The sequence below is a fragment of the Mus caroli genome, chromosome 6 (assembly GCF_900094665.2).
Source record: "Mus caroli chromosome 6, CAROLI_EIJ_v1.1, whole genome shotgun sequence".
NCBI classification, from domain to species: domain Eukaryota; kingdom Metazoa; phylum Chordata; class Mammalia; order Rodentia; family Muridae; genus Mus; species Mus caroli.
In genome coordinates this window covers 79,596,380-79,609,025 of record NC_034575.1, presented here as the reverse complement: position 1 = coordinate 79,609,025, position 12,646 = coordinate 79,596,380, and the positions used below count along the sequence as shown (strand labels likewise).

The 12,646-nt window shown below is 52.2% G+C and overlaps 1 protein-coding gene across 5 annotated transcripts in view; it reads left to right on the top strand.

Annotated features, from left to right (window-relative positions):
- Positions 1 to 3,423: 3,423 nt before the first annotated feature.
- Tet3 (tet methylcytosine dioxygenase 3) overlaps positions 3,424 to 12,646 on the top strand; it is a 92,380-nt gene continuing 83,157 nt past the window's right edge. For 2 of the 5 annotated variants that reach the window (XM_029478288.1, XM_021164553.2), the window contains exon 1: positions 4,155 to 5,450. In XM_029478288.1, coding sequence (XP_029334148.1) covers positions 5,148 to 5,450 — 303 coding nt within the window. In that variant the 5' untranslated portion in view covers positions 4,155 to 5,147. Of the gene's footprint in view, positions 3,478 to 3,779; positions 3,911 to 4,154; positions 5,451 to 12,646 lie in introns of those variants that run through there. The other 3 variants (XM_029478287.1, XM_029478286.1, XM_029478289.1) reach the window with 3 other exon arrangements.

Genomic DNA, 12,646 nt, shown 5'->3' with positions numbered 1-12,646 from the left:
ACTTACTTCCCAGCTGTTTCCTCTAGTCCATTGCTTAAATTTGTCATCAGTGAGGCTGGTAATATGGCTCAGTGGTTGAGGGGGCTTGCTACTAAACATGATGACCAGAGAGTTCAATGCCCAGGACTCACCAGGTAGAAGCTGAGAATGGCATGCGTGTGCCCACACATAGAACACACACAATAAGTAAGTGCATATTTCTTTAAAAAAAAGAAAAACTTGACAAGTGAACGGGTTTGTTAAAAGATTGCTGGGCCAGACTGGAAGAGTTTCCAGTGGAATAGGTTAGGATGAAAATAGGATGGAATAGGTTAGCATTCAAAGCTCCTAGGAGACAGGGATGCTGCAGCTCATGGTCTGCAGCTGTCAAAGAGCCCTGCACACAACTTTGGTTCTGCTCATCATCTTCCTCGGCTGCTCATCTGGCCTGAGCAGCGTGGGAAGAAAGCCACAGCACAGACGGCTGGAAACCCCAAGGCAGAGACCTGAGAACCTGGACTTCATGTGAGGGATTTGGGCCCCTGAAGGATTTGGGCAAGCTGGACACTCGTCAAGGTAGAAACTTGGAAGCCTGTGGATCTTTAGTGTTTCTGGGGTACTTCATCGGTTGGCGCTATTGACCCGTTTCTTCTCCCTTCAACACATGCTGATCTGGTGTTAGGTCTGAGGTGACAGAGGAGAAAGAACAGGGTGGCCCTGGCCCTTCAGAGCTGGTCTGGTGTCTCAAAAGAAAATATGCAAACACTGATTATAACAGTTATAACACTGATAACTGTTCTCTGGGCGGAGTGTGGGTGAAGTGGGAGGAACTCTGGCATCTGAGTTCCTGGAACCTTCTTGGGAGAATTGGCATTTATGTCCAGACCTGAAGGGTTTTCAAGAATCTGTGAGATAGAAGCGGTATGTTGTAACTCAGTCCTGAGAGTTAAAAAAAAAAAAAAAAAAAAAAAAGACCATTTGCATCAGACGAATTGTGCCTGCTTGCAGGAGACCATCAAGATCCAGCTGTTGACTGTTGACATTTCCATACAGAAGTTGGGGAGGGTAGGGGGTTATTGGTCTTCACCTGAGCTTCAAGCCCCTCCTTCCAGCCATTTGTAGTCAAGTCTGCCCTAATTGCAAATGGGAGGTGCTGGAGTATATAAGCTGGTGAAGTTATCAGAAGGGATTTCCCTGCTCCTGGCTGTCGATGTCATCATTCCTGTTAGGTGAAGTACAGCTGCTGCTTTGGGGTCGCACATGTTCCTCCCAGTAACCCCTCAACAATATGTTGTAAGTGAGTCCAGTACTGTCATGGGTTCCCAGGGTTAAACCTTGGTGTAACTGTGCTTTGGTTTGTTGTTGGGACCTTAGGAGGAAGGAGGAAGCTTTTACTTCTCAGGGGAGCAGGGTCAAAGCAACAGACCTGAGACGTGAAGTTCCAGAGAGAAAAGTGACTGGGACGACTTGCAGGGGAGGCGGGGGTGGGGGTGGGGTTCTCTTGCCAGGCCTGGCTCCTTCCATTTGAGTGGCTCAATTTATGTCTCCTGGCTTGGTTGCTCTTGAGCTGATGTGCCTCAAGGCTTATTCTGACACCTCTTTCATCTCACCCCCTGAGCTCCTCCACATCTGAGCTCTGCTTATGAGCTGGGTAACCTGCTCACTCCACACGGTTGGTCATAGGCATCCCTTGTGTTCTATCCTGGTGAACAGCACACACCAGCATCCCATCAGGTTACCGGAGCCAAAGAGGTCCATGGAAGGTGCAGGATAGATTGGTTAATTGTTGCCGCCAATTACCCAGGGAAATCACAAGTTGTTCTATTCTGCTTCTGATTCCACAGCGCAGTAACCAGCTGACCTAATGACAATACTTAGCTCACAAAGCTGCTCTATCGTTAACAATGAGAATCATTTGTCACTCAGTGAAACCGATATTAAGTACTTTATCTGGGTGCTCTTGAGAGATGGTGTGTACCCAGTTCAAGGTTGCCAGTGCTAGAGGTGGGTCTGGAAGTCAGACTTCTCTAATACCTAAGCTATTTTCTTCACCTCACAACCAGCCCGTCTATCAAATAACAGGCAAGCGAAAGGAGAATGGTAAATTGCATTATCCGCAGGAGTGTAGCCACGTAAGTGACATTAAACATTTTTAATCATTCACCTATTTTTTAGTGTGTGCATGAGTGCATATGTGTGCCGAGTCCACAACTTCTCCATATTGCTGTTTCTACTCTTCGATCTTCTGGGCAGAAACTCTTGGGTACTTCCAAAGGCTGCGGTAGGAAGCAGCCATGCTCACCACACACTCGGCTGACAAGCTGGACAGTGGAACAGGTTGTCAAATATCAGGCATGCCCGAGGGAAGTCCCAGACAACTCCGGCAGCTTCAGCTAACTGCCTACGGCTTTCTGGACAGCGAGTGTTGTTTGAGATCAGTTAACCCTCCCTACCCACCCGCAACACACACACCCAGTGGGCCAAATGCTCTTTTTCCAGTTCTAGCTGAGATGTTAAGTTCAGTGGATGAGGACGCCTGCCAGGTACCTGGTTGGATGAGCACCGCCCAAACTGGTCGGGCTAGTTCACCCAGTGTCTGTTTCTGCCATGACTTGCCCTTGTGTAGGGAGGGTACAGACCTACCCTTCTCCACAGCAACCCGGTAGGTGGAAGGCAGCTGTGGGCATTAGTCTGGCAGTCAGACCAGATGGGTGGAGCTGAATTAATCTAACCTGGAATTTCAACTTGGCCAGTAACAACAGGTGAGGGATGGGGGAGAATTAGCACAGAGAAATGGACAGTTTGGCAAGTTGGAAATACTCTTATGTCTTGTCCCTTACCGCCTGCCTACAACACAGCCCAGGGTGACTTTTTCAAAGTGTCTGCGATATTTAGGCCTCGGTGAGGACTTGGGCCCTCGGTGACTGAGCCCATCCCGAATCTGCCTGGGTTCCTCTCCGCGACGCGCCCCTTCTCTCTCCTCTGGGAGGCAGGGCGGGGGTCTCGGATTAGTCTTTGTTTTAGATGTGCAACAGAGCCCGAGAGCAGCGCCTGGGAGGTTGGCGATGGCAGAGCCGAAGGGTCGGCCGGGGCAGGGCGCTGGGCTGTGACCCTCATGCGGATGCCGTGCAGCGGGCGCTCGGTCTCTGCCCTCGGGCACCCACTTCTTGCCGGTCAGGCTGACTCGGTACGCAAACGCGCGATGTCCCCTATTGTCCTGCCTCGGCCTGAGAGGCAGCCGAGGAGGAGAAAGGGGGTCGGTCGGGCTCCGGGGCAGTCGGGCGAGCGTGGGGCCGTCCCGAGCTCGCAGGGAGTGGCAGGAAGTGGGGACACCCAGGCGGCTGGGCCAAGGGCCTAGCTGGGGAGGTCCGCGCCCCGCCCCGCCCCTCCTCGACAGCTCGGGCTGCGGGCCCCGCCGGAGGGCAGGGAAAGGGCCAGCCCGCGGGGACAGCCGCGTCTCAGGAGGGCCCCTCCGTGAGGCCTGGGGAGGCGCTGCAGGTGCAAAACCCGGGCGGCCCGCGCGCGCCTCGCTCCCTCCCCGGGAACTCCGCTCTTGCGCGGTCCCGGGCCTAGCGGCCAGCCTCGGCGGGACCGCACGTGCGCGCCCTCCCGGGCGGGGGAGTCCCCGGGCGAGCACGTGCCGCGGCGCGCGGGGGGCGGGGAGTCCCGCGGCCGCCTTCATTGCTCCTGCTGCTGCTGCCGCCGCCGCGGCCGCCGCCGCTGCTGCTTCCTTCCTCCTGCGCCGTCCCCTGCTCGGCCAGGGCTGGGGCGGGGGTGGGGGGGGGGACTCCGCGCGCGCAGCGAGCTTGGCTGGGCTGGGCGCTCCCGCTCCCGGAGGCGCACACCTTGGGCCGTGGCGGTGGCGGCGGTGGCAGCGGCAGGCTGGGAAACTTTGCCCCTTTGTGCGCTCCGCCCCGGAGGCGGCGGGCAGGTCGGTGCAGCCGGTGGCTTTCCGGCTCCGCGGTGGGGGAGGGGCAGCGCGTGGGGGGAGGGGCGGCACGGGGACCGTGGCACGGCCGTGGTGGGCGCAGCAGGGTAGCCAGCGACCCGGCAAGGAGCTCCGGGTGGCCGTGCGGTGCTGCCGGGTGGGGGTGGCGGGGCGGGGGCTGCGGTGCAGCGGGAGCGGAGCAGCCGAGGCCCCAGAACAAAGGAGCCGGAGCGGCGGCGGCGGCAGTGGCGGCGCGCGCAGCCTGGCCTGTGCCCCAGCGCGCCCCCTCCCCGCACCCCTTGGTGGCGCGGGTCACCCTTCTCTGTAGCCCGCGGGGCTCCGGCTCCTGGGGCGCGGCGAGGTAGCCGACGCGGGACTCCCCTTGGGCGCGCCCCCCACCTCTAGGCCGCCTGGGGCGCCGTCCTCTCCAAATGAGCGAGCCTCTGCAAACTTTATTTTGCAAGCTCTGTTCCCTAGGGGAAGGTCCTGCGACCCTCAGTGAGGGGCTGCGTGTGGATTTTAGTGAAACTCACTAGTCAGTAGATGTGTGTGTGTGTGAGGGTGTGTGTGTGTGTACAGAGCAACTTTCTCAGAAATCCCACCCCCTCATTCCCTTGAATGCCTTGTGCACCCTCACCCCCATGGAGGTCCTATGTACCCCCCTCTGAGGTTCTAAGGAGGACTTCGTTTGACTCAGACCCTGGCTCCCCCCATTTTCTCTCTTCCCAGAAGCAGGAAGAGATAACACGTGAAAGTTGTCCCTGAGCACCCAGTGATGCGCTTCCTCTTTCTGTGTCTTTTTCCCCTCTCAGGCAGCGTAGCCTTCTCCATCATCCTGACCCAGGGAGGGAGAAGTGTCAGGAGGAAACTCCTCACCCCAATCTGCCCCACCACACACCCATTGGCTCACCTCATGCCTGAGCCCCGGGTGGGTGAGGGTGAAGAACCCACCCAGCCAAGATGAAATCTTCCCTGGGGGCTGCCGCCGCCACTGTCTTGCCCCAGATCCTGGGGCCCTGCAGGTGGGAGACTGGTCCTGGAAGGAGCCCTGTGAGCCGGCTGCAGAGGAGGTGAAGAGGGTTAAGAAGAGGCACCCACCCCATCCCATCCCAGAGGCGGAGCTCCTTGCCTTCACCCTTGTAGACTTGTTTAGGAGAGAAGGACCTGTTTGCAGGCAGCAGGAGACTGGACAGTAGTTTAACCTGGCACCTATGCCCCCTTCCCTGGCAACGGCAGCATCATGAGCCAGTTTCAGGTGCCCTTGGCGGTCCAGCCGGACCTGTCAGGACTTTATGATTTCTCGCAGGGCCAGGTGATGGTAGGGGGCTTCCAGGGGCCTGGGCTTCCTATGGCTGGGAGTGAGACCCAACTGCGAGGGGGTGGAGATGGGCGGAAGAAAAGGAAACGGTGTGGGACCTGCGATCCCTGCCGACGGCTGGAAAACTGTGGGTCTTGTACCAGCTGCACCAATCGTCGCACACACCAGATCTGCAAACTCCGCAAGTGTGAGGTGCTGAAGAAAAAAGCGGGGCTTCTTAAGGAGGTAAGTGGGCCTCTGCTAGGCTCCTCACCCCTTGCTTGAGGCCGTTGTCATCATGAGGGTCTGGTTTTAAAGACTCAGCCAGTTAAGCCAATCCTCCCGTTCTTGGTCACTTGGTCTCCTTTGGAGCGCAGCCTGCAGTTGGAAGCCCAGAGGGTTCCTTTCCAAGACGGTTTGTATGAGAGTGATTCGGTTCCGTGCAGAGGGCAGAGCCAGCTTTCTCATCTTGAATGCTTACAATTGATACAGGACAGAGATGTCTGGCTTGAGCTTTAAAAGTTTGTCTTCCCACTGGAAGCCTGAGGTTGGATCATAAGGTGACTGATGCGTGGGCGGCTGTGGTAGCGGCGGCGAGGCACTGCAGACTAAGGTGGATGCACTTAGAGTGTGAAAACTCCGGAGTGATGGCTTGGCTTTTCGCTGTCCTGATGGTGGCATGGGAGGTATTTCTCCCTAAGCCTTTCCGTGGGTTCCTGTTCTTGCATAAACAAGGAATGTAATGATAGACACGCGACTGGGGCTCCCAATGGTATGGGATACTTACTGAGGCCACAGAGGCTTTGGCAGAGCAGTATTTTGGTGGGCAATAGGCACTAGATGCCACTTTCTGACTGAATGACGTGCTTTCAAAGTATTGTCGTGTCAAGGAAGACTCTGTATTCAGGGTAGAAAAGGGAAGGAAGACTGGGGATGTGGGGTTGGCGGAAGGAGTGGAGGGGCAGTGACCCTGTAATTGGGCTTCTTCCTTCCTACTATAGTGGTGAGCAGTCCACACAAGATTGGTGGCGGCTGTGACAGGAGAGAGTTGGCGAAGGTTGGGACCAGCCAATAGAGCAGATTTTAGGTGGAGCGGAGTATGTAGCGGCTGAAGTTGCTCCAGGCAGCGGAACTGGCGCTGGACAGAGACAGAGGCCTGCGGTCTGCAGGGCTCCCAGCCTCGCCACTAATTTGTCTGAGAGCCTAGGCTATTTAGCCCCTGGGGGCTTATCTTCTGTTAGGGGGAAACAGAATTGTCCTTGATGGCCTTTCAAAGCCTCTTCAGCTGGGCCAGGAGCTGCTGTGCTCTGAGCATGAGGTCACCTGCCGTTGTACAGGGTGGGCCACATGCACTTGGGATTCCCCTGATGCTGAGTGTGGAGCTCTGCCTCCAGCTGGCAGGCATTTGCCCAGGAAGAAGGGTTCAAGCACGGAGGCAGGGAGGCAGATTCTGCCAGGGGTCTCTGTCCCTTGTTACGCCCTCTGTCCACTTGCTGCATACCAGAAGCTCCGTTATTTACCTTTACCAGCTAAAGCAGACCTCTGTATCACATCTGCAGCCCCACCCTCCTACCCCCCACCTCCAGCTCCCACCAGCCTTGGAGCAATAGTGTCCAGCCCATCTATGCTGCTGGTGTTGGGCAGAGTTAAGCTGCTCACCTTGTACCCTGCAGGTCATTTCTTAGAGGGTGAGCTAGATATGAGTTGGTGTTTGGTTGTAAGAGCAGCCCAGGGTGCTGCGCGGCTTCCTAGCGTGCACTTCCTTCTTCCATCCTGAATCTCTCCACTCCTGATAGACTCAAGGGTAAAGATGCCAAACACTGTGGCCTAGACATTCTTGGTGACAACTTGTGGATGGCATTAAGCGCCTGTTTTGCAACAATGGGATATACCTGAATTAAAGGAGTCGAGAAGGAGGCCAGGGCCTCTATCCTCTTGTGAAAGCTGCTGGCCAGGTATCCCAGTGGTCATGGTTACGATACTGTGGGCCTGGACTGACTGAGGCTTGGACACAGCCCTGAGAAGTCTGTGCACTAGGCAGACCTCACCACAGTTGGTGGCTATTCTAGGTCAGGTAAAATGTACCTGGATACCTCTGTGATACTGAGGATGCAGGCTCTACACGTAGGTCCATGGACTAGGGCTTGCCCCCAGTTTCTGAAGAAATAGTGTAGTGGGGATAACAGAAAGTTTTGGTTTTTTTTTTTTTTTTTTTTCAAGACCAGCTATTTCTGTATTTCTGCACCACGGTGCCTAGGTGCCTATCGGGAGGTCAGAGGACAGCAACAGGGTCAGTTCTCTTCCTTCTAGCATGAGAGTTCTGAGGATGAAACCGGGGTCCCCAGGCTTTGCAACTGGCACCTTTACCCCCCATCTGGGTGGTGACCCTGACTTTGTTTTAAAAGAGCAGTGGTCTAAGTGTGGGTGATATTTAACTAAGTGATATTTAAACTTTGAAGAACGTTTTTCTTTCCTTCTTTCTCGTTCTTTCTCTCTCTCTTTCTCTCTTAACTTTCTTTTTTTTTTTGTCTTTGGTTTAAAAACAAAAACAAAAAGGTAACTAATAATTCTCCTTTGGAAAAATAAAACAGAAGAGAAATATAATTCCCGAGAAGAGGACACTCCATCTAATGGGCTTGTCTCTGGCACATTCAAGGACTGAGACGTCTGACAGACTCGCCTGAGCAAAGTGTTTAGCAGCCTCAGGGGACCGTGGTGACCTTAATCATTAGGTCTTTGCAGTGCTTAGCAGACCAAATGTGTCCCAGGACTGGTGAGGTCTTTTTTTTTTTCTCTTGGCCCAACTCCTCAGGTATGGTGGGACACTTCCTCCCCAGAACCTCGGAAGTCTTACCATCTGCTTTTATCTGTACTCCTTGGGGTTCCTAGATCTCTGGACATCCTTTCTTAGCTCCATCCTGACTCAACTCTCCCAGCTGCCTTTGGGGTTTCTTTTCTGCTGTCTGCCGGCAGCTGCTTGGTACAATCCTGGAAGGGCCGTGGACATGGGAGGGGGAAAACTTATCCTGTGTGTGTGTGTGTGTGTGTGTATGTGTGTGTTTTGTTGTTGTTTTGTTTTTTTCTCTTTACTTGGCTTCCCCCACGCGACCCCCAGTAGGCTTTGGATTCCCAGGAGCAGGTGGTTGCTTCTCTGGGTTGGCAGTAGGTGTGACACATCTGAAGGACTTTGTACCTCTACTGTGGTCTTCATTCCTAGTTCCAGAAAAATCTAGAGCTCAGGCTGGTGTCTGAGTTTGTTTGATTTATATTCTTTTCACTTGAATAGTAAAGGCAGGCTTTGAGTATGAGGCACAGTAAGGTGACATAGTAAAACCCTCTAGCACAGCTTTTCTCAGTTGTGAGGTGGGGTACGCTCGGACTGTTACAAGAATAAAATACAAGATAGACAATGCATCCTATCTGGCACACTCGGCGGCAGAGTTAAACTTCACGTATTAACTATATCTTAGTCTGACCGAACTGTAAGCCTGTAAATACAGACTAAATGCTTATCTCGAGACATCCCCTGGCTTGCTAGAAAAGCAACTGTATAATAGGACTCACTCTGTATCCAGGCATCTGCTTCAGCTTTCTGACAAGATACTTGCAGCTCTCCAGGCCTAGGCAGCCTTTCAACAGTGTCAGAAACATGATGGGTGCTTGCTAAGCCATTTGGGACTTGCAGGTTCCTGAGGAGGCTGCTCAGCAAAGGGAGACATGGCTGGAATGAGCTAGGTGATGAGAGTCTTTAAAAATAAGCCCACCCAAATGTTCAAGACCCGAGAAAAGGCTGGGCAAGAAGACTAGAAAATTGTCGAGATGCTGTTTTTAACCCCATAGCCACAGACTCAATAAGGCCAGCCTGCAGAGGGAAAGGAGTGGTTTTTTACAAAAAAGGAAATGTGATAAGGGTAGTGAAGGGGGCCCAAGCCTAACTGAGCCATTTGTATGGTGCCATGTGACTGTCAAGTGTACAGATGGTCCAGGTTGTGTCCGCTGGGGGTTTGTGACATGGAAGGTTCAGGAGTGGTCTGAGCCTTCCCAGGCACACCAGGAGGCCGGGGGCCAGAATGTACTTGCTTAGTAGGAAATGCTTATGACAGCAGATGCTCTGTATAGCAAGAAGAAGGAAGTGAAGGAGGCCTCCAACTTGGGGAGCATAAGTAGAGGCAGGAAAAGCAGCCATCGGGTCCCCACGTGCTACGGGGTTAATATTAGGGGAAGGAGAGCCGGTCACCACTGGCCATTTGCTCCCTACTGAATATTTTACTGAGTGAGTGCTCCAAGCCATTAGTCCTTACAGAATTATGGTGTTAAATGACCGAAGTGCAGGTTAGGACTGGCAAGAAGTCCAGTTTTTCAGTGTTTTGCAAATTGTAAATATAATAGTTAATTTTTGATAGTTCTAGGACAGATTGTTGGCAGGGTGGTGGTATTTGAGAGAAGTGAGACTTTAGAAAGGCTAGCAGTGGGCTATGGGAATGCCTGTGGTTTCTTAGCAAGCAGTCTAGACAAGCTAAGATCTGGATTCTTGCAGAGAAATGATAGACTCTCTTGAAACTTCCTGGACAGATCTGAGCTCTCCTGCCCTGTTCCATCATCCAGTGTGGATCGGGGGGCTCCACACTGGGGTCACCTGGGGGAAACTTAAACTCCTAGTGTGTGGGTTTCCACCTGCCAGGAATTCTGACTTAACTAACCTGGAGCAGAGTTGGCTAGCCGGAGGCTCTTGAAGTGAATCTGCTGTGCAGGGTGGAGACCCTCTGCTGCACACAAGAGACACGGCTTTCACCTGAGTTGCAGGACACAGAGGTTTAGTCTCACTTCCATTTTGCTATACAGCTGACCTGCAGTGTTTTCTAGAGCTTGTTAGAGAACGCAGAATCTCTCGTCTTTTCCCAGACCTTTTGAACCCAAATCCATAGTTTGGCCAGATAACCAGGTGGTTTATATAACCATTAGAGTTTGAAGAGTAAATCTCCAATCCTGAGAGACAATGAGAAGATGGTGTGAGGCTGAGGAAGGGGTCAAAATAACTCACAGCAGTCACAGAATTCCAGTTGCCAACTAGGAAAGGAGACCCCGGCCCAGGATTGCCTCTGTGTTCTCATTCCTCTGGAGTTCCTTGGGCTACTGAGTCTGGGGTGGTACTGTTTAAGGACTTGGGTGTGATCTGAAAACAGCCAGTAAGGCTCTCAGATGTTTGCTGCTGGAAAACCTGATGTGGGAGGTAATAGGCTCACAGGTCATAAATGGTGGTTAGCAGAGGGAGGGCCTATGGCTGTGGAATCTTGGGTCTGGCTAAAGGGTCTGAGATTGTACAGCAGATTGTTGTACAGATGAGGAAGTGGCTGTAGGTTGGAAGATAGGACAAAGGGCTGAAGCAGCCTGAGCAGCAGCCTCAGCCAACGTCAGTGGGACTTAAGTGGAAAGGCCTAGATGTTTCACTTTTTAAAATAACTCATGTGTATGAGTGTTCTGCCTCCTTTATCATGTGCATGCCTGGTGCCCTCAGAGGTCAGGGGAGAGTATTGGATCCTCCTGGAACTGGAGTCATGGATGGTTTCAAACCATAACATTTGTGCTAGGAATTGAACCTGGGGCCCCTGTAAGAACAAATGCTCCTAACCCCTGAGTCATTTCTCCAGCCCTCTTGGACTTGTTTTAAGAAGGAGCAGCACACGGCGGGGCTTGGCTTCCTTTAAGAAGGAGCAGCACATGGCAGGGACTTGGTAAAGAATTTTGTTAGCCTATCTTGAGATCTGTCTCAGTGGTCACATATAGGACAATCAAAGGAAATGGGGCTAGTCACTTAGAAATGAGTGGAAGAACAAACGTGGTGTGGAAGAGGAGTCAGTTCCTTCCTGTGGAGGCGGCCACAGACCTTCTGTCAGTAGGTTCTAAGCAGGCTGACTGAAGCCATGGTAGCAAGAAGGAATGTGTTTACAGTTTTTCCGACACTGGTTAGCTAGCTTGAGGGGTGCCCTTTTCCCTGTGCCTGTGTGTGTGTCTGGATAGAGGCTGGGTGCTGCCTGGTGACATGCTATCAGGGAAGGAGGGAGGAAGAGATCTCACAGGGTCTGTGGGAAGTGTAACATCAGGTGTGGTTTCACATTCCTAAGACGGCTTCCTTGCAGAAGAAATATCTATCATGGGCCATAGCACTTTTGGTCACGTTTTTGTACTTAATGTGTGTGCATGTGTGATTGTGGTCTTGTACACACGTGTGTGAATGCACTCACAGAGGCCAGTGATCGGTATTGAGTGACTTCCTCAATTGATGTCCACCTTCTGTTTTAGAGACAGCATCTCACTAAATAGTCCTGGCTGGCCTGGAATTCATTAGTAGTTCAAGCTGGCCATGAACTCAGAGAAACTTTTTGTCTCTTGCTACCATGATCTATCCACGTCATTTTAAATATATATAATTTATGTATATAGGTGTCTCACTTGCGTGTATGCCTGTGCATTATGTGTGTGCCTGGTTCCTGTGGAGGCCAGAAGAGGATGGTGTCAGATCCCCTGGAACTAGAGTTATAGATAGCTGTTAGCTGGCACGTAGGTGCTGGGAACTGAACCTGTGTCTTTTGCAAGGGCAGCCAGTGCTCTTAACCACTGAGCCATCTCTCCAGGCCAACCCTTTTATATTTTGAGACAGTCTCCCAATTGCATTTGCAGATTCAGCTAGACTGGTTGTCCAGTAACCTCCAGGAAGGATTGTATCTCCAGTGCTAAAGCAGTATAAAAGCTGGGCTGTCATGTGGGTGCTGTAGGTCCTGGGGATCCAAACTTATGTTCTCATGTTTGCAGTAAGCACTTCACTAAACAGAGCCACCTCTCTAGCAACTTAATTTTTCTTGTCGTGCTGGGTATTAGACCTTAAACACGTAAGACAAGTAAGTGCTTTATGCCTGAGCTAAACCCCAGCCCTGGGTTCTAGCCTATAGCTGGACTTAGTCTCAGATCTGGGTTGAGGTCAGGTTTTTGAGCTTTCTGAAGGGTTAGGCTGGATTTCCCTTGAATGTGCAACAGGATATCTCCTCTGGGGAGACAGTATATGGTTTTAGCACATTCTCTAGAATATACATGGCCACCCTAGGTTTTAAAAGCACGATTTGTCTGAGCCATCCCATGTGAGATCCATAAACCATGGATGGCTATTTAAATTAAAATGACAGCAGTGGTCTCAATAGCCTTCTAATGACTCAGGTACATGTGGCTAATGGCTCGTGTTGGACAATGCAGATAAAGAATGTTCTTAGCTGGGAGTGGTGGCTCATACCTGTAATCCCCGCACTTGGGAGGTGGAAGCAGAAAGGACTCATGAGTTGGAGGTTGGCTTAACTCTTTTTTTTTTTTTTTTTTTTTTTTTTTTTGGTTTTTTGAGACAGGGTTTCTCTGTATAGCTCTAGCTGTCCTGGAACTCACTTTGTAGACCAGGC